The 26,774-nt window shown below is 35.2% G+C and overlaps 1 protein-coding gene across 1 annotated transcript; it reads right to left on the minus strand.

The window, feature by feature from the left end:
• Nucleotides 1-414: 414 nt before the first annotated feature.
• On the minus strand, nt 415-3,967 carry LOC145286236 (protein GVQW3-like). The gene is made up of 2 exons (XM_080135056.1): nt 2,858-3,967; nt 415-640 (listed from the first exon to the last, which is right to left on the minus strand). Exon 1 carries the CDS (start codon nt 3,856-3,858, stop codon nt 3,460-3,462), a length of 399 nt encoding a protein of 132 aa, XP_079991182.1. The 5' UTR covers nt 3,859-3,967; the 3' UTR covers nt 415-640; nt 2,858-3,459.
• Nucleotides 3,968-26,774: the final 22,807 nt, after the last annotated feature.

Here is a 26,774-nt window from a genome sequence, read left to right on the forward strand (position 1 = left end):
AACCGTTTTTTCCCGTAAGTAACGCACCAACATTTACCAATTAGAACATCATTTTACATTAGGGAGAATTTTCAAATTTTCCATAAGTAACGCCGCTAATGTAAACAGTAAAATCTTCGAAAAATGTTAAATGGTGTTCTAATTGGTAAATGTCGGTGCGTTACTTACGGAAAATTTGAAAATTCTATGTTCCAGAAAAAAAAAAAAATTCATTAACCCCCCCCCCCTCTCCCCAACTTGGAGTGCTTTCCTTTTCTTGTTTTATTTATTTTTCGGCTAATTTTAAATTTAAAAGTGCTATAATGCATTTTTGAAAATTAGAAAATTCTATGTTCTGGAAAAAAAAAAAATAAATAAATAAATAAAATTACACCCCCTAAACACACACACACACACACACACAACTTGGTGTGCTTTTCTTTTCTTGCTTTATTTCTTTTTCATCTAATTTCAAATTTTCCGCGGAAGATTTGTACGCCATGTGAGAAGGCAGTTTGCTTGGGGAAGCCGTCGTTGCTACAGCACTCACGCAAGCTGCAAAATGGTGGAAAGTAGTTCGTGGGTTCAGGGGTTAATACCATGCAAACGGTAAATTTGCCCCAAGTTTGACTATCAGATTCGTTGTAGCGACCTCAAATACCTATATATATAAAAAAAAAAAACAAAACAAATTAGATTGGTCGGTGTTCTGTTGTAGCGTATCTGGATATTTACCGAAAATTAAAATCATAAGAAACAATGAAACAAAAATAGATGATAACATTTATTTTTTTTATATATACAATAAAACTGAAACAATAAGGCCCAGGTACGAGGTACATGTATTTGGGAATTTTAATCTAGAAAAATCTTTCTAAAATTAATTGCCAGTCAACCTGATTTTGATTATCATATTCAGTGCTAAGCAAGCAAATTAAAAGAACGCATCTTTAAAAATATTTGTTTTTGTTAAGATTTTTAAAAAATACAAAGTTTTCAATAACAAATAACAAGTTTACTTGATTACTTGGCCTTCGGGACAACATCAAAGGTGTAATCTGTTCTTCAGATGCTGCACTTCAATTTCTTGTTCTTTGTCAGTGGAGGAGAAATCCTTCACGACTGAGAAAATTTTTATTTTTGTTCCTTTTCTCCACATTAAAAAATGACCCTGGTGTCTAACTCTATCCTGTGGTGAGGCATTGCAATGAGGCATTGTAAAAATAGGAACAAATAACAAGTTTACTAAGGGAGATAATTCAAATATCAAATTATCTAGAATTATCGCCCTTGTTGTCATTAACGTTAATTATAATTTTAACATTTCTTCTAATGTTTTTACTGAAAACACACATTTTTATTTTATTTTTTACAATAATATATGATAAATGATGGGTAATTTTTTAGTTTATTGCTACGATATTATTTTCGCTAGACATTTTTTCCATTCATTGCAAATGCTTGACTGAAGTCCAAGTCCACTGCAAAGGACTTTCTTCCTCTTTGTATTTAAATAAAAACAGTGTATTTTTTTTTTCAAGAATTTATCATCTGCTTCCCTGCTGACTACAATATAGTCATCTTCAATTCCAATGTCGACAAATACTTGTCAAATCGAACTTTTATTTATGTAATAAAATCTAATTCTTTCCACCTATAATGGACAATCTTGTAGCACTGTAGCAGTCTTACGTAAAATAAAGACTTATTTTCTCTCGTGAATCATTCTTGCTAAGCGATTTGGCCACACAGTGACCAATCAATTTGCAGGGCACATTGATTCTATCTGTTCCTTAAGGAACTTTTTTAGTCCTTTTGAGAATCATGGTCGGTCAGTAGAGAGAACCCAAGAAGAATCGTAGAAAGAATAACCCTTATCTTTCTCCTGTCCTCGTCCACTCACTGCTCCAGTATTGACCATTTTGGTTTGAAGAAAGTAGATAAAAGATCGGAGACAAGCACTGGCAACCTTTGTTGCTGATGAGTCTGAAGAAATCACCTAAGATAAAAGAGCTGACAAAGGGAGATAAATGCTAGGGGATCTATTTTACACTAGACAGAATACAAAGAAATAACATCCTAAAATGGAATACTGTTACCACATCTGGGCGGGAGCTGCTCGGAACACCCTATGCTGCCTTTACATAGTTCAAAACCATCTTCAAAACTGAGTAGGTTATGCCGTTTTTTTCTTCCCTGCAATTTCCTTTCCATAGAAGAGACGTTGCAAGCCTGTCTCTACTCTACTGTTATTTTCATAGCAAGTGCTCGTCTGTGCTTCAATCTATAGTTCTCCTTGTCAAACTTTCTCACAAAAATACTCGTCTATTACACCAACTATTAACAATTTACCCACTCTCTATCTGTGCCTAAATCTAAACACAAATTCCATGAACAAAGTTTCTTTCCTAAAACTGTCCGTCTGTGGAATTCTGTTCCACTGACCTGCTTTCCAGCTGACCACAATATGGTCGTGTTCAAATCCAATGTAAACAAGTTCTTGTTGAGCCGCCCTTCTGAATAATCCATTTCTACCTCATTTCCGCCACTAACTATTAATACACTGTTGTCTCGGTGACTACCGTACACTCATTAACCCTTATCCTCGAGTGGCTTTTGGGCCTTGTTAAGTGGTAATTTTTATGTAAAACAAAACAAAAAACATATGCAATATGTTTGAAAAGTAACTGGTGTAAAGCTAACATCTTCTGCACGTTCTTAACGAGGTTCAACAATGAAAACTGATAAATATTTTACTTTTATGCTTTAAATGGAACACCGTACGTTCTAGGAATATCTTCCACACACAGACGGTCGCCATTTTTATGTGTTGTTACAGATAATAATAGCGAAAAAAAAATGTTGGATTCATATTCACCTCATTATAATACAACATTTCTCCCATCGTTTGATGCAGCTCTGGAGACCATTTTTGTAGAACACCCCAGGTTGGTCCTCCAACCATGACGTGACTTCAGAAATCAAGGCTGTATCATCTGGGAAACGCTTTCCTTTCAAAAACAACTTCATGGCTGGAAAGAGGTGAAAGTCAGAGGGTGCAAGGTCAGGAGAGTAGGGAGGATGAGGGAGGATTTTATAACAACACGCCCGTGCTTCTGATTTGGCGACATGCAAGTTGTGGACTGGAGCGTTGCCCTGCAAGAGGAGGGTATCTTTGCTGATCTTGCCCCGCCTCTTGATTTTGATAGCTTCCCTTAATTTCCTTAAAAGTGAAACATAATAGGTTCCTGTAATTGTGGTACCCTTTGCCAGGAAATCTATCATTACTACTCCGTCCTGGTCCCAGAAGACTGTGAGCATGACTTTGCTAACTTGCCTTCTTTGGAGGTGGTGAGTCTAAGTGCTTCCACTGCATTGACTGGGCTTTAGTCTCTGGATCATAGTGATGGGCCCAGATTTCATCCTGTGTAATCAGTCTTTTGAAAAACTTGGACTCATCTTCTTGGCACATCTCCAAATTCATCCTTCTCGCTTCTGGAATGGTGTGAGCAACCTGGGAATCCATCTGGCAGACACCTTATGCATATGAAAATGGTCATGAATGATAGTTTCCACAGACCCTGTACTAATCTTGACATCTTGGGCTATTTGGCGAATTGTAATGCGCCAATCTTCCAAAATGGCAGCCTCAACTTGACGGACAAATGCCTCATTAATGGCAGAAGGGGGGCAACCAGGTCTGAGAGCTGTTTCCACAGACTTCCGGCTATGTTTGAATTCACGATGCCAGCGTTTTACAAGGTCATATGATGGGGCATTATCACCATAAGTTTCTTTCATTTCATCAAAAGTCTCCTGTGGTGTGCGTCCTTTCAAATACAAAACCCGGATCACAACTCGACATTCAACAGGCTCCATTTCACACCTGACTCAGTTCAAACACCTGTAAAACAGAAACCGCAATTAGTTCAGAGCTGTAATTTGCCACATAACCCGTAGAGATATAAATCATTGCACATGCAAAATATCAGCTAGATCAGACAACTGGAAGTGGGTCAGGGACATTACTTATTGCACGCCCCTCGTATATCAGGTCATCCCTTAAGTTCTGTCCGAATTCCGAATTTTTACCTTTGTTTTTAAATTGAATGAAACTTAAATATTGTGTATGTTGTGTAATTTTTTAACATTTTTATGTTTAGATGCATTTTAACTAATTACATTCTTTTTTTTTTTACTGTACAATAAAGTTTAAATTTGCTTGATTACAACCCCATTAACTTGGAAGTGCCTAAGAATCATTTGAGGCATATAATGCTTTATGGGTGCAAGAAAGGAAACTCAGCAGCCGAAGCGGCCAGAAATATTTGTTACTACTTAATGCAACAATTAATACTCAAATCTACTGTCAGCAATTAGAATGTTTGAACTAAGCTTTGCAGGAAAAAAGACCTACTCTAGTGAATCGAAAAGGAGTGATGTTTCATCACTTCACAAAAGATCGAAGAACTTAGTTGGGAGAAAATTCCTTATCCACCCTATTCTCCTGACCTTGCTCCTTCAGGCTACCATTTGTTTCGTAACTTACAAAATCATTTTGAAAGAACAGCTTTTGTAACGCAGAAAGATGTTGAAACTGACATTTGTGAGTTCTTTGAATCAAAGCCAAAAGGATTTTACAGTGATTGTTAGTTTGTTAATAAATGAAAGAAATTGGTGATTCAATCTGCAATAAGATATAACATTTGGTTACTTTTCTTTATTCATAAATTCGGACAGAACTTATGGGATGACCTGATATATATAAAAAAGAGAGGAGAAAGAGGAGGAGGGAAATAGAGCAAACATGTCTTTAACAGGCATTGAAGTATTTAAACATCTGATTTGAAGTTGATTTTTTGATGCAAGAAGTAATTTACTGAATTATTCATGTATTAAAAATCCCTTATAATAACAAACTTAATGGTTGGATAAATCAGCTCTTTGTTAGAATTAACTAAATGAAAAATATCACAGGAGTAATTGGCTTATTGGCCTTAATCCGAGCCTGACAAAATAATTACATGGGTGCATGCGCACATCTTTATTTCTATTTATTCTAAAATTACCTATATGTATCTGGTGTCACCTGGGAAGCATTTTACTTTCATTTTGATTTTGATTGTTGCCCCCACTCTCTTTTTGGCTTTTCACATAAGTAAATTGTTTTTAAAGAAAATATTTACATTTTTGAAAAAAACTATTTACTGACGGAACATGTATTATGGAAGGGCAAAGAAACGCCCTTTAGTGTATGTAGGCTATCACTTAATTCAGTTGGTGTTAGAAACATCGTCCGCCCTAAAAAAAAAAGGAAAAATTACCCCAAAGAAATGCGTTCCAAAGAAAATCTGTTGAATTTCAAGTTATATAGTTTAAATAATGGCCTAAAGCCATCCAACACATGCCTGCATGTTAGTGATGGGACAATTCCAATATTTTCTCCAATTCTGATACAATTACTGATTCCATACTAAATTCTTCACTTCGATACAATAACTGATTCCAGTTCCAATTCTTTATAAATAGGGCTATGACAGCAGAGTATTCTTGTAATTGTTTTCACTCTAGAGTATATAATCGACACAATTTGACACAGTTTAATCAAACGAGAACCACATCACTCTACATAAAAGCATATAAAATATCAACGGATACACACTCGAGAGTCAAAACAAGAATATGTTGCTGTCCTAGCCCTATTTATTAATCTCTGAATATTTTACTACTAGCAGGACCCTTTAACCGGCGTTGCCCAGTGGAAGCATGACAATCCCCCCCCCCGCCTCGTAAAAAATTAAACTATGGTTGTTGTTGATGGCCACTGCCATCCCAGGAATATTGCGGACACTGGCAGCCATGGCCAAAATAATCTGGCTGCCACTGGTGATTAGTGCTGGTTTGGGGCGATCGGTGAAAGATATAAAATTAAATCAAATAATCGTTCACAGGAATAGTAAATGCAAAAAATATATATATATATATATATATATATATATATATATATATATATAGCATCCCGAATGGGTTGATAATTTCTAAAAAGTCGAAAATCAAATATTGGTACCCGTAAAATTTTTTTGGTTTTACAGGGCCATTTTTTTTTGGAGGGGGGGATAGTGGCGTGTAGGTATTTTGTGCATATTTACATTCCAAAACCAATGCTGTGTTCACATTTTTTAGAGAGTTCCGTCCGTGCAAGAAAAGTGTAATATGTGTTTGTTTGCATATTATTGTTGGTCCATGTGCACAAGGAAAGAATAAGCAATGCATGGTTAATGCCAATAATTCTCAAAGCTTCTTGTAGAGTGCACTGTATTAAATTGTGTCAAGGTTCCAGTATCTAATTTTTAGTTTTTTTAGCAAAATTGCATCATGTTTGGAAGTTGATATAATTTTATATGTTTGTGCAAGTATCGATCGTAAAAAGACGTTATGTATATGCATATATTTATTTTACTTGTGCATGTATGTTTCAGTATTTATCAAGCAGTATGATACGGTGATGATCATAAAGAAAGGAAGAAAGAAAGAAGGATTTAGAAGATACATTAGGATAATTGTAAGGTTACTAGTATTTAATTTTCTGTTTAGAAGCGGTTATTACATTTTGTTTTTGTTTTTTTAGCATTATTACCGCTTGTAGAGAGATGGCATATTGCAAACTTTCTGAAGCATTCATTTGTAAAGCTAATAACTGTATTCCAGATTATGAGAATTGATAGGTCTCAGCCAATCAGAATGGCCAGACTTTGGGAAGGGAGCAATTATTATTTATGAATTGGAAAATAGAAAGATTACGCTAGGTCTATGGAGCTGTGAGTCAGTTACGATCGGTGTAATCACTAGAGCTATGAGAACAGAATATTCTTATCATTGTTATGACTATCGAGTATATATCAGACATAGTTAGACACAGAAACCGAAAACCACATCATTCTATATAAAAGTTTATAAGATGTCAATGGATACACACTTGAGAGTCAAAACAATAGAAAGAATATGATGTTGTCATAGCCCTTTTAATCACAGATTCTGTAGAAAATGTAGAATTTGTTCCGGTGTTAACTGGTAGCAGTGGGAGGACTAAATATTTAGAGAGAAAAATAGGGAGTCCTGCCTCTGTAGATGTTGCGATTTTGATGGTGTTGCTCATAGGATGCAATGTAGTATTTTAATATCACGACCTAATGTGTCTATAATGGTATTCGAAAGCAACATAAGATAATGACTATTAGTCTAAATGTAATGAGTTTGTATGTGGCATCTGTTGTTGCAAACCTACGATAATTTGGACCCGAGGGGAATTTCAAGAGTTATTTTATTATATAGGACAAAATAACGTTGTTATTTTGTCCTGATTATCATAAAAACGCATGTTAAATGTGCATATATTTTCCCAAACGTAAAATCATACTTGTGGGGGTGATCTATCGATATTAGTTTTACTGGTAAAAATCAATAAATATGTATTATTTATTATTACTATTAGCAGTGAAAGATTTTGTTTTAAACAAATTAAATTAAAAAATGATGATTAAAGGAATCGTTTTTGGCATCGGAAAATAGACACAAATTTGTCCAATTTTGATAATCGTAAAAGTTCCGATTTTTTCGAATTCCCAATTCTAATTAATCGCCCCAACACTTCTGCATGTAAAATGGACGTTAAACAGAAGAAGAAGGTGGTGGTGGTGGTTAATAATCGTTTTGTAATAAAAACAACTGAATGTCCTACGAAAAGTTTAAATTTAAATCCCATAAATAGTTTCGATTTTTTTACAACTATGCAGTATTTTTATCATATTATTTCCTTTTTTGTTGAAATATTTTTGTACTTATAAGTCAGGAGATTCTATTAATAAAAAATTTTGCTAGGAACTGATGAATCGAATTAATTCACGTTCCGCTACCAACCAATCAGAAACCAGAATTGCTCCATAAAAATTAAACCTTTTCTGTAGCAACTTCACATATGTTTTCTTCGTGTCAACATGGGAAGAATCTTTTGCTGTGAGGCTTCCAACTAAAGAACTGTCTACTGAGAACCAGTCACCTCCAAGACTTGTGTAGAACAACTAACCATCAGAAACTGTTCTGAAACTAAACATGGCTTACAACTCAAGACTTTTTAAATATAAATATAATTATTTCATTATCGATTGTTCATTAAATAATTAGCTGAACCACATTCTTATAAAATTATCATTTTGTCAGTGTAATGTTGTTTCAATTGGATAAGAATAACTCCCTAAATATTACTAAGAACTAAAAAAAAAATAGATTTGTGTATTCATTTTTTTGTTAACTGTTATCCTCATTTTCTTAGTTGTTGTTTAACCACATTTCAGCCAACTTATCGTTTGGCCTTCTTCAGGTGGTTAACCGTAACGGGATAGGAATGCTTAGCCTTGTAACTTTATTCTCAGTAATTACTGCCTTCCATAGTTGTTGTCTCAGCACGGCTCGGCTAACTAATCTGGCGTCCGTGGCACAGTGGATTTTTTTTTTTTTTACACGGTGGTCACCACTTATCAAGGCCCGGAAGCCACTCAGGGATAAGGGTTATTGCAAGTACATTACGTTAGTGTGGAGATTTGATGAAGTGTTTACTTAAGGGGGCGATTTATTAGGAATTTGTTAACGTTGGACTTGAAGACATCCAAGTTGTAGTCAGGTGGGAAGCAGACAGACGGAACAGAGTTCCACAGGCGTGCAGTTCTAAGAAAGAAGCTTTGTTCATGGAATCCACGTTTTGATTTAGGCACAGATAAAGAGTGGGGGAAATTTTTCACAGTAGATTCAGCTAGACGGGTGTTTTTCGTGAAAGATTGGCGAGGGGGGACCAGAGATTTGAGTTCAGACGAGCACCTGCCATGGAAATAACGATAAAACAAGGAAACAAGGATAGGCTCGCAACGTCTCTTCTGTGGAAGAGAGGTTGCAGGGTAGAGAAAAGGGCATCCCCCACTAAGCCACAAAGTCTATTCTGTACTCTGTCAAGGCAGGATAGGCTGTTTTTAGCAGCTCCTGCCCAGATATGGCAGCAGTATTCCATCCTTGGACGTACTTGGCTTTTATATAGATTGAGAATTGCATCAGTAGTGAGATATCTTCTGGAGCGGTAGAAGGATCCCACCATCTTTCCAGCGACCTTGGCAACAGACTTGATGTACGTGTTCCATTTCAGATCATGAGTAAAGGACAAACCCAGAAGCTTGTCAAAACACGGGGCTTCTCCTAGACAAGAGCCGTCCATTTCAATTGATGCCAGATGGGGATCAGAGCGTTGATGATGTAAAGATAGGAGTTTGGTTTTAGATGCATTAAACGTAACCAGCCATGTCTTCCCCCACTGAACCACGTGCTCGAGATCAGAGGAGAGAGAATCAGAGAGAACTTTGTCATTTACAGCCTTTGATGTGTTGCCATAGATGGTCGTGTCATCAGCATAGATGTCAACGAATGATTTAAGTATGTGTTTAAGGAGGTCATTGATGTATATCAGGAAGAGAGTTGGGCCCAGGATTGACCCTTGAGGGACTCCAGCATTAATACTGCAGGCCTCTGATTTTTGTCCATCGACTGTGGATAGAGGCGTTGAGTCTCTAAAGTTCAAGGTGAGCATTGTCTGAAGATAGCAGTTTCAATCCTATCCAAAGCAAGTGATGGCAACCCTTAACGTGTTCCTTCCATAATCAGAAGAAACATTTCTGAAAATTCCTCTTCTATGAACTAAGACTTGTGCAGTTCGTCTTTTGTCAGAGATAATTGACAGTTAATCTATATCTCTGCACCTTTCTCCTTTTCAGTCAGACCTATATCTTTTTTTATGCTGTTAAATAAATTCCTTGTTTACTGGTTGGCTTTATTTTTCAATCTTAATTTGTTGATGTTTTCCATATCATGTTATTGTCAAAATGAAGGTATGGAATTACCCCATTTTAATATTTACCTAATGATTTGTTTAAGTATATTTTTCGACTTTTCTCTTTGATTTTATTTGTTCTTGATTTGTTGTATGATAAGTTAACTGTAGTCTTTATTTATCTTCATCAAGTGTTGATATGCCTTACCCTTGAATCAGAATTCAACAAAACAAAAAATATGGTATGGAATTATCCTTGGACCTTTATTATTACTGATATTCATAAATGAGCTCCCTGATAAAATTTTCTCTGAGATGGTGATATTTGCTGATGACACCATGCTCTATAACAGACATGAGGGTAAAACAAATGAACGCATATCTAAGGAAACTACTAAAACTCTAAAGGAAGACCTTCAGTCTGTAGTAGAATGGGTCCGTAACTGGTTGGTAACGTTCAATGCTGCTAAGACTAACTTATTTCCTTTAATAATTACAAGGAACCTTCTCAACCACTGATTGCCATGCTAATGATACACTGTCTGAAAGTATTTCCCTCAAGCTCCTAGGGTTAACATTCACAGACAGCATGAATTGGAACAAATACATTGAGGCAATTGCCAAGGCTGCTGCGAGGAAGGTCGGCTCTCTCTACCGTGATAAAAGGCTGCTACTCACACCTGAGAGTATCCTGTATCTCGACAAGGCCACGATTCGCCCATGCATAGAGTCATGTTGCCACACTTGAGCTGGTGCATCTGCCACTAGTCTCTTGCTCCTAACCAGGGTTCAACAAAGAGTCACCAACCAAATAGATCCTGAACTATCAACTAAACTCCAACCTCTGTCCCATCACCGAAACGTGGCATCCTCGTGCTTGTTTTACAAGTATTTCAATGGCAAGTGCTCTGATGAACTTTGAGCACTAGTACCCCCTCGACAATAATACCGCCGACAAACCTGGCAAGTAACAAAATCCCACCCTTACACTCTAGAGATCCATAGATGACGTACAGCTTTCTACTCGAATAGCTTTTTTCCTTGGATTGCTGCACTTTGGAATTCCCTCCCAGGCCACTGCTTCCCTAACTGTACTGACATGCAGAAATTCAAGTGTAATGTGAACAGATATCTTGCTGCCCAACTTCATAAATAATATCCCTGGAAATCTGGTCCCAAATAGTTACCCCTCATGAAGAAGTGACCCTGCGCCTAGTTTGGGTTGAAATGCCAATAAAAATAAAATAAAAGGTTACCCTACACTTCATACATTAACTCTCTTACTAACGAAATAAGCATAGTAACACACACACACACACACACACATACACACACACACACACACCTTCATACCTATTTCATTTATACACACACACACACACCTTCATGCATATTTAATTTTTACACACACACACACACACCTTCATGCACCTTCATGCATATCTCATTTTTACACACACACACGCATTTCATTTACACACACACACACACACACACACACACACACACACACCTTCATGCCTATTTCATTTATACACACACACACACCTTCATGTATATTTCATTTTTACACACAAACACACACACACACACACACACACACACACACACAAAAGCTGACAGCTGAAACAAACAATACACTCAATTTTTCCTGACACACAAAATAACTTGTCTTTCCAAGAACATTTTCGAGCATCCTGAATTTTTATATTCTTTATTGCCATTGTTGTCTTGAGCTGTTCATAAAAAAGAATTATTTTGTATAAATAGACTGTTATTCCTTTTTTATTTTTTCGATATCGTTTTTTATTCTTCTAACTTTGTCTGAAAAAAAGATTATATTTGAAAATTGAAAAATAAATAAATACATTTTACTGGAAACCTAAGTAAACTTACATTAAGATTTGAAGGTTTTGGGGGGTTTTATACAAAAATCTAGACCCATAAACAATTTAAGAGTTAATTTTCTTGCTTCCAAACAATATACTCAGTAGACATATTGTTTAGAATTGACATGACGCTAAATAATACCAGTCATGAAATTTAGGCATGGATTCATTAACATATAACAACAGTGTTATTAAACATCAAACTTATGTTATTACTGTAAATAATTCAATAAAACTTTTTCAAAATTAGGTTTATCAGAAAATTATAGGGTTTCTACCCCCATAACTCATTTAGATAGACACATGGAGATTTGGTACCACTTCCATTGTTTTCCCCACGAAACTCTTATACATACTATCTAAATTTCGTCAAAATAAGAAATAAAAGTCTGACTAATGTCAAAGTGAATAAGCACTGTAAATAATTCACTAAAACTTATTCAAATTTGTGTTTATCTTAATTAGGAGAGCCCCTGGAGTGAATGTGATATTGTGGTGACGGAAATATTTCTAGTTAAGAGTAAGATAGACAAATTTTAAGTATGAACAACGACACCCGTTATCCCCACACTTTTGAATAGCCTTGTGCCTAATTCGTTCATTATGTATGTTTATATTTTGTGCAAATAAATATTTCAAACTTCTTAGAAAACATATTTCAGGTTGAAAAGGAGGAGATTTTCATCTTTTGTTTTGTTTTGTTTTCTTTTTTTGCTTGATCGTTAAAATCCTTAAACATGTCTGGGACGAAACGAACATTTATTTTCATTTGAAAGTGAGAAATCTATTAAAGAAATAACATACAACCTTCTGTTACCAAACTTTTGAAGTGAATACAAATAATAATAATTGCCACCCAAATCTCACATGACCAATGGCTGTTGTTAGTAGGAAATCAATGATAAGTGGCTGTTGCAATAATGCAAATTCATTTGTAATTGTTATTGAAAGAGGCGGAGAGTACCGGAAAGACTTGTTGACTCCATGGAATGCCACATATTACTGTCAGTGATAAATCACTGATGATGACCGGTTTGAGATATTCTAGCTGCTGCTGTTGCTAATAATAATAATAATAATAATAATAATAATTACCAGAGAACTAAAATGAATATGGAACATGAAAAAATCAATATAATACCAATAATACTTAGGAGCACTAGAGACAGTCCCAAAAAAACTTGAAAAAAAAACAAAAACAAATCAGAATCAATGGGAAGACTGACATTATGCATGAAACGGTAATGCTGAAAACAGCTGAAATCTTAAGGAAAACCTTCGAGTGCAGAAATCTAGTCCATATGAGTGACAATTTCTAACTGGGCGTATAGAAACTGCAACAGAAGTGAAACAAAAAGACGTAGCCATGAGAACTGGTATACCAAAACTGAAAATTGGCTATTTCCCCTTCCCGTCCTCCCTTCTTTTCCTTCCCCTCTTCCCTTCCCCCCCCCCAAAAAAAAAAACTTGCGTCAGCACGACTGGCACCGCACCAAATAGTCAAAAGGTCAAGGAAGATGGAAAGACCAAGGAGAGAAAACACTAACCAGGCCTCCACTGGATGAGTACAAAGAGGACTGGAATCTTGAAGAGGCTAATTGCCATTCAAATTCTAGTCAAGACTACTGATCGCTACCAACGAGAAATCAATGGTAAACGGTTGTTGCGATAATGCAAATTAACTTGAAAATGGTATCAGAAGAGTTGGAAAATACTGTAAATCTGGGGAGACTTGTCACTCAGACTCCAAGGAACAATATAAGTGGTTCTCAAAGAGAATTCTTTGATTATAACTGGTGTGAAAACTCAATAATAATAATAATAATAATAATAATAATTCAATTCAATTCAATTCAAAAGATAAAACAGTCATGCTCCAATTGTCATGTAGAGAAAAAGTGATAGAAATTTATATGAAAGAGAGCCAATAGCCCAGCACCTGTCCAAATTCAACTTGAATTGTTGTATTGTTGGTGCATTTATTACCTAAATTGAAAATCTATTCAAAGATCCTGAGATTCTGATTGATAAAGCGACTTTCTTTCAGTTTAATTGAAATCGACGATGAAATATTTTCATGTAGTGCCCCTGTAAATCTCTTTCAGTTGCAGAAGTGAATAACAGGTGCTGGGATAAATATTATAATGACCATTGATGAGATAATAAGCCAAAATAAGATCACTGTGTAAAGGAGAAAAGATTAGGCTTTTTGAGTCCGTGTCGGCTTTCATAAGGCAGATCTGATAAACACTGTATTATTCAAGTAGCCACTCTTTGAACTCTCTCCAGATGCTGGATATCATGTATTAGATATAGTGTAGACGCCTGGGTACCATACCCTAACGGTGGTCTGGCAAGGGAGACATAACAAGGGAGAAATAATTCCGAGGTAAGTTTTCAGAAAGAACGTCGTTTGAGAAATCAGATGCGCCCAGCATTGTTAGCAGTTGGAATGCAATGATGGCTTGAAGGATGAATCAACCAGAAGACCAAGATCTTTTGTTTCGTTCACTTTTTAAAGCAAAACAGTGTCATCACTAAAAGCAAGAGTCAAGTCGGAAAAAGAAACCACTGCAATATGGCAGCATTTATCAACATAAAGGTTATTAATGCTTGACTTAGAGATTGACAATTTCACTTCTATGAGTTACTAATCTAACATAATCTGAAAATAGCAGCACCTTTCCACTGTTGCGGACCAGGATATAAATACCCTAAACTCGCTACAAGAAAAAATAATGAAACGAATTGAATGAAGGAAACAAAAAAACTCAAATGCTGGAATAAAATAAACATGTCGTTTATTTTCTGTTGAGAAATGAAAGTCTTGGGTGTACACGTGTTCATTCAGCTGTTGACGACTACGTGCGTGGAAGGAAAGGGGGAATGCAATAGAGAAATGCGAAATAGCAAGCCGGCCTGTATAAAGAGAGGGTTAAGCTCAGTAGAGGGTCGCGCACATGTCTGTTTTGATGGACCAAAGCGAAGGGGAGATAGAGTGACGTTAGAGCACACGGTCAGTTCGTCAACTAAGCAGCTGGAACGCTGGTCCAGATGAAAAAAAAGGGAAGTTAACAGGTTTTGTTGACTTTTATACTGGAGTTAGTGTTCTGTGTGCGCATGTCTGGTTTTCACTTAAAAGGAAGTGACGTCACAGCTCGGGTGTGTGTGTGTGTGTGTACGTTAGCGTGTGTGTGTGTGTATGCGCGTGAATGTGAGTGTGTGTATGAGGATGTGTATATGCGTGCGTGTGTGTGTGCGTATGTGCGTGCGTATGTGTGGGTGTGTATATGTGTGGGAAAACATGTTCGAACACCACCAATTACTTCCGGTATGTCATTGATATAAGGTTGAAAGAGAATAAAACTCAGCATGGATGCTTGAGGAACACTACTGAATTAGATATCGTGTGGACTCTGAAATGATTACTAAACTCATCAAAGTCAGTCTTATTATAATAATAATAATAATAATAATAATAATAATAATAATAATGTAAATCTCAGCTGTCTGTTTAAATGTATGTATGTTTGTATGTCTGCCTAAAACTTTTGACAGCGGCAGCGGATTTTCACGAGATCAGTATCGTTTTGAAGCTCGACCCTTCGGAGGACACATATAAAAAAAATGGCTAAAAATATTCATTCCTTCATCCTCGACTTGGCACTTTTCTACACAGAGGGGTCGCTTTTTTCGCCGATATTTTTTAAAGTCATCCCCTCTTTTCGATTGTCTAGCCGTAATTTAAACCTTCACAACTTCCAGTTTTGTGATGGACGCAACGACAAAGACGTCACGTTTTTTTTTTTTCCTCCTTCGCGGTACGGGTTCGAGCCTGCCTGCCTACTGCCACTTTATTTTTTTTTGTTCAACACACACCTTCAAACACCCGGGCAATGCTGGGCATCCAGGCTAGTAATAATAATAATCAAAGGAATGGTTGAAAAGATACAATGGATAAAAATAATGTAAACCACTGAAATATGACGGAAAACATTGAATGCAGAAACTAATACCCGCAAGCTACAAATGCTACACAGACATATAGAAACTAAAACAAAAATAAAACAGTAAAACAATACAATAAAAAAAAAACACACACACAAAATAAAATGAAGAAAACTGAAACCGTATAATTGTAAATTAACCCCTCCCTTCAAAGAAAAAAGTTTCTGCATCAACTGGCACTACACCAGATAGTCGTAAAGGGTCAAGGAGGATGGAAAAATCAAGGAGAGAAAACACCAACCGGACCTCAACTGGATGAGTGTGAAGAGTTCTGGGACCTTGAGAAGGCTTATTTTCATCAAAATTCCAGAGAAGGCCAATAGTCATTGCCAACAAGAAGTCAATGGTAAATGTTTGTTGCGATAATGCAAATTAATTTGGAAAAGTTATCGAAAGTACTGGAAATCTGTGAAAACTTGTTGTCACTCAGACTAAACAGAAACACCAGGTTGTTTTTAAAGAGAAATTTTTGATGATGGCTTGGATTAAAACTCCTAACCTCGGGATACGGCATTAATCCGTTCCGGGGTTGGGATCATAAGGTGAAATTGCCGTATGGCAGGGTTTAAGCAAAATTTTATTCAGTACATATCAAAAATTAGTAATAAATTATAGTACAGTATGCGCGAGCCTTTTCTAGTCTCACATAAAAACACGCGTTCACATTTTAAGCCATATTACTTGTCATATACATATCCACACACGTACATATATTCACGTTCGCGTACTTACACTCACATTCAAGTGTATACACACACACACTAACGTACACACATGTACTCATGGGCGACGTCACTTCCCCTTTCAAAGGAAATCCACACATGCGCAAAAGACCACTGGAAACGACTATAAAAGCAAGAGACAAGCTGTTTCCAGCCTTTTTCAGACCAGCTTCCTAGCTGGACAATCTACGGACCGACAGCATGCCTTTTCGGCATGCGCGCGCATGTGCGTACCTCACGCCACTTGCTACTACTATGTGGGGCAAAAAGCTAACAAACAGTACATACACTTTATACACTTTCTCTCTCCATGAACTGGATTGGCATTTTCACTCTATCTCCCTTTCGGCTTTGATCCATCAACACAGACATGTGCGCGACTCTCTACTGAGCTTAACCCTCTCTTTCTACAGGCTGGCTTGCCACTTCGCGTTTCTCTATTGCATTTCCCTTTCCTTCCACATGCGTAGTCGTCAACGGCTGAATGAACACGTGTACACCCAAGACTTTCATTTCTCAACAGAAAATAAACGACATGTTTATTTTATTCCAGCATTTGAGTTATTTGTTTTCTTCATTCAATTCGTTTCATTATTTTTTCTTGTAGCGAGTTAGGGTATTTATACCCTGGTCCGCAACAAGTATATAATACACATGTATATAATCAAATAACATTATAAATAACACCGTAAGGCAGGGCAAATACCGTAACCAGGGGATGAAAAAAAAACATTGTATTCCACATTGTAACCTAACCGGGGTTCTACTGTATCATTATCATCTGTTTTAGTTTTTGTTATATGTTGAGTTTCTATTTGCAATGTCTCCCCTCGGGACAGAGTTAGACACCAGGGTCGTTTTTTAACGTAGGAACTAAAAAAAAGTTGTCTCAGTCGTGAAAGATTTCTTCTCCACTGACAGAGAACAAGAAATTTAAATGCAGCATCTGAAGAACAGATACTACACATGGTATTTCCGAAATCTGAAATCCTTTTCAATCATTGCTGTTTTTTTTTTTAAATCTCCCTTCCATCCTGAGATGGGCCCCATGTCGGAACATGGAAATTGAAAAGCCAGAGCCCAAAAGATTGAGCACTTTAGTCTAAAAAAATTAAAAAAAACTCCTCTCCAAAGAAAAACTTAAAAAAAAATAAAACAAATAAATAAATAAAAACACTGCCTCTTTTGAAGAAGAATAATAATAATAATAATAATAATAATAATAATAATAATAATAATAATAATAATAATAATAATAATAATAATAAAAATAAATAAAAAATAAAAATAAATAAATAAATAAATAAATAAAAAAAAAATAAATAAATTTAAAAAAAATAATAAAAATAAAAAATAAAAAAACTGAGCTTGCTTATACTGGTCATAGTTTAAACCAACGCAGTAAGTAAAATAATAATAAAAACAAGAAGAAGAAGAAGAAGAAGAATGAGGGTCTCCTCAGTAAAATCAGATCATACGGTATCACTGGTAGAATACTTAACATAATTAAATCCTTCTTAGATAAGAGAAAAATCCAGGTTGTCCTCGATGGTCGTATATCTAAACAATATGATATAAATGCGGGGGTGCCCCAGGGTTCTATCCTTGGACCTCTATTGTTCCTGATATTCATAAATGACCTCCCCGACAACATTGCCTCTGAGATGGGTATATATGCTGATGACACTACACTCTATGGCAGGCACGACAGGAAGACGAATGAACACATTTCTAAAGAAATGGCAGAAACACTAGAGGAAGACCTCCAATCTGTAGTGGAATGGGGACAAAAGTGGTTGGTCGCGTTCAATACTGCCAAGACTAAACTAGTTTCATTCAATAATTACAAGAAACCCTCTCTACCACCCATAGCAATGGCCAACTACTCTTTATCTGAGAGTCCATCTTTCAAACTCCTTGGCCTAACGTTCACAGGAAACATGAGTTGGAACAATTACATTGAAGGCATTGCCAGGGCCGCTGCAAGAAAGGTGGGCTCTCTCTACCGTGCTAGAAAACTACTAACACCCGAAAGTATCCTGTACCTCTATAAGGCAACCATTCGCCCATGTATGGAGTATTGCTGCCACATCTGGGCTGGTGCATCTGCTACTAGTCTCTTGCTCCTTGACAAGGTTCAAAAGAGAGTCGCAAACCTGATAGGCCCTGAACTGGCATCTAAGCTTCAGCCTCTGTCCCATCGACGAAATGTTGCATCCCTCTGCCTTTTCTACAAGTATTTTAGTGGTGAATGCTCTGACGAACTGCAATCACTTGTGCCCCCACGACGTGAGCACCCTCGACAAACCCGACAGGCTGCTAAATCCCACCCCACACTGTAGAGATACCTAGATGTAAAAGATCTTTTTACTCCAATAGTTTCTTCCCCAGAACCGCTAGACTCTGGAATTCCATTCCAGGTCCCCCTGCTTCCCCAACAGTACTGACGTGCAGAAGTTCAAGTGTAACGTGAACCGACACCTTGCTGCCCAAATCCCTACATAGTACCCCAGTAGTTGTTGCCCCTGATAGTAGCCCCCTACACCAAAGTGGAAATTTGCCTTGTTTGGGGTGAAAATGTAATAAAAAAAAAAAAAAAAAGAAAAAGAAGAAACCGTTGAGCAAAAGAAATGGATATTTCCAATCACTTTCAATTAAGGGGAAGTAACTCGTGTTTCTTATTTTTTAATACCGAATGTTAAGTTGAAAAGTGAAGTTCTTTCTTTCTTTTTGTCTTATCAAAAAAGAAATGAAAAAAAAAACCAAAAAAATTTCTTGATAAACTTTTGCAGATTATTTTCTTCTGAACATAAATATTATTATTATACATGTGAAAATCAAGGTAAGTGTTATTGTTAAAAGGATTACTTTGAAAATCGTCCCAAACAGATGAATAAAAAACAAAAGCAAAACAAAGAAACGTTTTAGGGTTTTGCAAATTATTTCGTCCTGAAAATTGTTTATTTTGTTTCGTTTACACTTAAAAGTAAAAAAAAAAGTAAACAAAATAAACAAAAATCGATTGATGTCTTGTGTGAATATATTAAGATAATAAAATTAAAATGAAAACCTTTTATTTGTTTACAGGTTTTCTTTTTTTTTGGGGGGGGGGGTACTTTAATTTGCGAATGTTTTTCTTACACACCCACACATACACATACAACTCCCCTCTAAAAATTTTGGTTTTTGAAAATTATTATTTTTTTAATTCCTTTAAACAATTATTTTTGCTCGTGCAGTTAACGGACCGTGCTATTTTTTTTTTTTTTATAGGATTTTCAAGTTTTGAAGCTCAGTTTTTAAAAAACTTTTTTTACAATATATTTTCTTTACTAATTTGTTATGCAAAAACACAGAATAGTTAACAAAGCCCCTATGTTAAGAATAGCTTTCTAAATGTAATTATTTATTCCGTCATAATCCGTAAACGGCACAAGTACTAGATTATTTAAGAAAATCAAGAAAAAATAAGGGCAAGTTTTAGTCCCTCGACGAAAGGAGAGTGAACCTGTAAATTCACGCCTTGGAATTTTTTGAAACTTTGCACACACGTTAAAGTTTAATGTACAGTAATACAAACCCCCCCTTTTTTTATCATGTTTAATGATTAAACATGATAAAAAAAAGCGGGTTGTATTACTGTACACATAGATTCGAAAAAGTTGTCAAAAAACAAATATATAACAAATAAATGTTATCAAAGGCAAGATAAGTTACTTTTCTACCAAACTGGATATAATTTTCGTGTTTTTATTCGATGTAACATGTTTATTCAGCTCGAAAAACATGCAGTGCATGTTTTTCGAGCTGAATAAACATGTTACATTGAATAAAAACACAAAAATATATTCAGTTTGGTAGAAAAGTAACTTATCTTGCCTTTGCTAACATTTATTTGTTATATATTTGTTTTTTGACAACTTTTTCGAATCTATGTGTACAGTAATACAAACCAAAAAAAAGTAACAACGGATTTTCTGGGAAAACTCCGGTTGTTCCCCTAGGGGTCCCTTTCGGGTTAAAATGGCTAAAATTAACATTTTTTTTTTTGCTTAAATCTAACGAATCGTAGCGTGGAGGAAACGCGGAATATTCTGTGTAGCTTAATTACCATATATATTTTATAACTTACTACCTAGCTCTACCTACGTATTGAACACTGTTGAAGTAAATACTTAAAAGTTTACACATGAATTTATACGTTCCTATATTAATTTACGTGATTAAATGAAGTAGTCACACACACACACACACACACACACACACATATATAATAAAATTTATAGTTTTTTTATATTTAAATTTCATTCAGAAATAATAAATTTTTCAAGAGAAAAATTTATTATTTGGACAAAGAATACAATTCCAAGTAATGTACATAATCCATGGATTTTCGATGTAGGCTTATCTCCTCAAAGGAAAATCATTAACAAAATATTAAATCTATTTTGATATGATTTTGCTATTCAGCACATACATCGAAAATATATTAAAGATTAAATCTTTTTTAAGGGATATAGAGAAAGAAAATAAAGGTTAAAAAATAAATAAATAAAGGATATGAGATTTTGGTATCCGAATGGAATAGTAATTCTTCAATAGAATGGGATGATGTTATTAGATTCCAAATTGGTTGAAAAAATCAATTGAAAGTAAATTCCAAAAAGAAATTTTGCTCTATTCAGTGTATTGAGCAATTCATATTTGGCTGGGATTGTCTTATATAAAAATATTACCGCCCAAAAATATTTTTAAGACTTGATACCACAAGATTCAATAATCTGTGACCCCAATTTCATCTCATTATTCTGATATATATATTAGGGCTATGACAACAGCATATTCTTATTGTTTTGAATCTCGAGTATATATTCCACACAGAGACAGTTAATCAACCGAGAACCACATCACTCTATATAAAAGCATATAAGATGCCAACGGTACACACTCGAGAGTCAAAACAATGAAAAGAATATGCTGCTGTCATAGCCATAATATATATATATATATATATATATATATATATATATATATATATATATATAGACAACTCATGTATATTGAAAACGTTCGCGACTATGGCTACTTTCTTTTTACAATCGAACAGAAAGTTCAGACGTTGTTGGCTCGCCAAATGAAAAAAAAAAAAAAAAAACGGATCGCAAGAGAAACAAACAGGAATTATCTTTGCTGTTCAATGAAACATGTGTATATATATATATATATATATATATATATATATATATATATATATATATGACCCTTTGTATGTCTTCGTTCCCTGTACGGCTGGTTAAATTTTTTTAAAAATTCACACAAATGTAGTTTATGTGTCAGGGAGTGTTCTTGGATAGGTTTTATATTGGAATGCTTCCAATAAGTATTGAAAATTGATAATCGAAAGAATTTGATTAAAGAAGGAACAGTCCGATGTTGACCAAAGGTAAGACTTTTATAAAGCCTAACACCAGAAGTGCATTTTAAAAGTTTTATCATCGCACAAGCGGAAGGGCCCAGCATATACAATCAACAGTAGGTTCTTTGATAAGACAGGAGCGTGTTTGAAATGACTTTTTGTTTGGAGCACAATTGAACCATAATACTTGATTTTTGCATTCGAAACTTTAATTGAAGCCATTATATAAAAATAATTTTATAAAATCAACAGAAGGTTCTCTACAGTGCAATGTAGACTACAATGTATTGTGGACTGTCAGTGTAGGGAGGCATGTGGATTGGATTCCCGACTAGAGCAGGCAATCAATTTGATTTGATTGGAAAATGGTCGATTTCACTGATTTCAATGACAATAAAAGGTATTGGAGGTGTGGAACATTCGTCAATCATCCTTTTATTTCTGCGTAACATTGGGTCAAAAAACTTTTTCTATTTAGTTAAAAAGAAAATAAAACTTTGTTATATATGTAATTACATTCATTTGCAAAAGATCTAGCTAATTTACATGTTCTTTTAAACATTCATTTTAATTAATTCCCTTATAGTTTTTTCAGTTTTCTTATCGGACGACTATCTTTACTTAACTATTCTTTATACTCCAGCTGACTACAGTATGGTTATCTTCAAGTCTAACGTAAACAAGTTTTTGATGAGCCGTTTCATATAAGTTAACAAATTTACCGAATCTCCATTACTAACGGTTACTATATTGTCCAATTTCTACTGTACACTCTTTAACCCTTATCCTCGAGTGGCCTCTTGACCTTGATAAGTGGTGATGCCTATGTAAAAAAAAAAATATTCATGCAGATATTCGACATGATTTATACTTACGTAAAAAGGTTTGTAAACATAAACCTCTTTCTATATATACATATATATATATATATATTTTTTACAAAGAAGTCACCACTTATCAAGACTCGAAGCCACTCGAGGATAAGGGTTAATAAGCGTACAGTGGTCAATGGGACAATGATGTAGTAATTGTTAGTAGTGGAAATTTGGTAAATTGGATTACTTAAGGGGAACGGCTCATCAAGAACTTGTTTACATTGGACTTGAACACAACCATATTATAGTCATCTGGAAAGCAGGCAAAAGGAAGAGTGTTCCACAGGTGTACAGTCATAAGAAAGAAACTTTGTTCATGGAATCTACGATTAGGTTTAGCCACAGATAAAGAGTGGGGGAAATTATTGATAGTGTTTTCAGCTAGACGAGTGTTTCTCGTGAAAGTTTGGCGATGAGGGAACCATACATTGGAGCTCAGACGAACACTTGCCATGAAAATAATGATAAAGCAGAGACAGGCTCGCAACGTTTCTTCTGTGAGAAAGAGGTTGAAGGGAAGAGAAAAGGGATTCCCCCACTAGGCTACGAAGTCTGTTTTAAACTCTGTCAAGGCAGGATAAGTCTTTCTAGAAGCTCCTGCCCAAATGTGGCAACAGTACTCCATTTATGTATGCATATATATATTTGTTTAAAAAATTTTGCCTACAAAACACCTCTATCAGTTTTTGGTCTACAGACATGAAACTCAATATATAGGGTATTCGAACGCAAGAGGGGATGACTTCCGAAAATATCGGCGAAAAAGCGACCCCTCCCTGTAGAAAAGTGCCCAGTTGAGAGTGGAGAAATTAATGTTTTTAGCCAATTTTTCTGTATTTGTCGTCTGAAGGATTGAGCTTCAAAACGATGCTGATTTTGTGAAAATCCATCGCCTCTGTCAAAAGTTTTAGGCAGACATGCAAACATACATACATACATTTATCGGTAGCTCAAATTTTTTACCCAAACCGATCAAAAAGCTTGCCCTATCTCTGAATACATTTTATGTAAAATTTCAAATGTTTAGACCAGAAATTGTCGGAGTAATTTGGTAGAAACTGCAGAGGTTAAATTTTTTTTAAACTTTGACGCCTATTATGACTCCTTAACATTTATTATTTTGGGCTCAAATCAAGTTATTATGTTAGATCCATGTCCAAGGAACCTATATCTAAAATTTCAAGTGCTTATACCCAAAATTGGTAGAGGAGTTTAGTAGAGTTCTCAAAGGTCAAATCGTTGAACTTTGACCCCCTTAACAGCCAAATTTCTGACCTAAAATGGATTACAAAGATTTTTCTAAATCTCAGTACCCTGTATATTAAATTTCGAGTCTGTAGACTGAAAATTGACAGTTATTGTGTAGGGAAATGTACACAGACAGACACACACTTTCACTTTTATAGATATATAGATAGTTTACTATATATTAGGTCCAATATAATATAATAATGAATACGAAATCTGCATTAATCAAAATATCATATTTTACGACCGGGCAATACCGGGCGGCCTGCTAATATATATATATATATATATATATATATATATATATATATATATATATATATATATATTTTATTATTAGAATTGCTACTTATAATGAATGGTCATTCAGAGAATATCAGTACTTATGGAGTTGTTCCCGAGTATTGATGGAGAATGCTAAACCAGTCTCTAAAATAATTGAAGCAATTTACGATTTGAAAGTTAATTTCTTTTTTATCGTTTTTCGACGGGATAAGTTTTGGGGTACTTATACGGAATTTGAACCGAACCAAATCGATATTTGCTGAACTTTTTTAAATAGGATTTTCAAGAAAAATTTAATTTTTACGGTGTCTTTTGTTTATTAAATTGTAAGTGAAAGTACAGAATAGTTGCAAAACGTCCTCTCCTCCACATGCTAAGAATGTGTTTCTAAATAATAGACGTTATCATTTCCACACGGTTCGTACTCCGAATAAGTACTAAAAAAATTATTTTATGTTAGCATTCTGTAAAGCTATCATTTTTTTTTTTCAATCTAAATGATATCTTTCACGTGCGTAGGGTTCTGCCATTTCCGAAACTGACTCAAAATTCTTCATCAATACTTGAAACCGTAATAATTAAATAAAAATTGTATTTATAAAAAATATCTTAGAAAAAAGAAATAAAAACAGGATAGCTAAAAATAAATAAATATAATAAATAAATAAGTAAAATTGAAAGTAAAAATACTCCGAGGGAAGACAATGGAAGTGTTCTCGAATCTCGAAGTGTACCTCTAATGGGACTATGAGGCCGATATAATACAAGCCTACAAGACAATGAAGACAATGTCGATTAACAGACCTTGCACCAACTGTGGCAACTGCTTGTTCACTTCACCCTTCAACCTGAAGATGCAGATCCAGCATCATCCTGGGTCACGTGGCCAGTTCTTCTTGAACAGACTTCCTATTTACAATGCTTCCCCACGGACACCAGGGTCGTTTTTTAACATGGAGAAAAGGAACAAAAATAAAAATTGTCTCAGTCATGAAGGATTTCTCCTCCTCTGACAGAGAACAAGAAATTAAAGTGTAGCATCTGAAGAAAAGATACTACACTTTTATTTTGGTCAGAAGGCCAAGACATTTATTGGGTGGGTTTCTAACGCCATTTTGTTTTATTTCTTATTTTCAAGTGAATATTGAGTCATCAAAGACATCACGGCCATCTTTTCTTGTTCGCCGACAGGCTTCAACATTACTCGTTTTTCGAACCGAATAAACATTTGACATTGAATAAAAACACTAAAAACTTATCCAGTTAGGTAGAAAAGTAACTTATCTTGCCCTTTATAACATTTATTTGTTATATATTTGTTTTCTGACAACTTTTTCGAATCTATGTGTACAGTAAAACAAACCCATTACTCCTGTTTGGAACGGACTAAGTTCCCACACCATTAATGCCTTCAAGTCACGCCTGACTGCAGAATCGGACTGCTAAGACCTATACCACTACCAATTTTATTACTGAAGCTATCTGTTTCTAAAACTAAACGAAACGTCCATTTCCTAGTACTACCCGTCAGTGGAACACAATACGGTGGGGCTGCTTCCCAGCTGATTATAATGTGGTTGTTTTCAAGTCTGATATAAACAAGTTATTGTTGAGCCGTCCTCTGAAATGATTAAACCCTAATCAATTTCCACCATCATCATGGTGTTGGCTCACCGGCTACCGGCACTCACTAACTTTTATCCTCGAGTAGCCCCCAGGCTTTAATAAGCGGTACCCCCCCCTTCTCCAAACTAGTACAAAAATGTAGTGATCCTCTTTCAATCCCGAGCAACGTCGGATCTTCATGCTAGTCATTATCTAAATAAACAAAAAGAAAACGTTGGACTCATTTCTCGTACTTTTCAAGTTTTTATATACTACTAGCATGGGTACCCGGCGTTGCCTGGGTTGACATGAAGTTCCATTTGAAACGCGCATGCTATACTAATCATTTTCATCATGGGTAACGTGGATACCCCGCAACAATTTAAAAAATAAAAGAACAGATAAAAACATGTAAATGTAATCGCCCCCCCCCAAAGTATCTGATACCCTCTCCACCAGATACTTCGGCAGAAGGAATCACTGTCCTAAGAAAACTCACGATTTTGTGAACCTAAAAAATAACGTTTATAAACATTAATGCGTGCGTTTATTTTTTATTTTGGTAAATGTGTAGTTTAGCGGCGTAAATTATTTGCCAGACAAAAAAATATAAAAACTATTGATTTTTATATAAAACACATTGTTAGAACCAAAGGCTGAAATAAAACCATAAAAAAATTTAATGTTTATTATTTTTTATCATTTATATTTATTATTCGAGGCCGCTATATTGCTTTTAAAATTTGGCCTTTCTAAGGTTTGGCAGATTGGACTTTTTAACCTCTTTCATGAACTATGTTTTTGGCCGCCATATTTTTTTTTTTTTGTAATGAAAGAGCGTAAAAAGGCCAAAATTGGCCTTAAAAATGCCAATCTGTC

Source organism: Euprymna scolopes, chromosome 10 (genome assembly GCF_053919585.1).
Source record: "Euprymna scolopes isolate OS-2025 chromosome 10, ASM5391958v1, whole genome shotgun sequence".
Taxonomy (NCBI): Eukaryota; Metazoa; Mollusca; class Cephalopoda; order Sepiida; family Sepiolidae; genus Euprymna; species Euprymna scolopes.

Excerpts from the sequence above, each read along its gene's own strand:
- LOC145286236 (XM_080135056.1), bottom strand. The coding sequence starts at position 3,858 with ATGGAGCCTGTTGAATGTCGAGTTGTGATCCGGGTTTTGTATTTGAAA.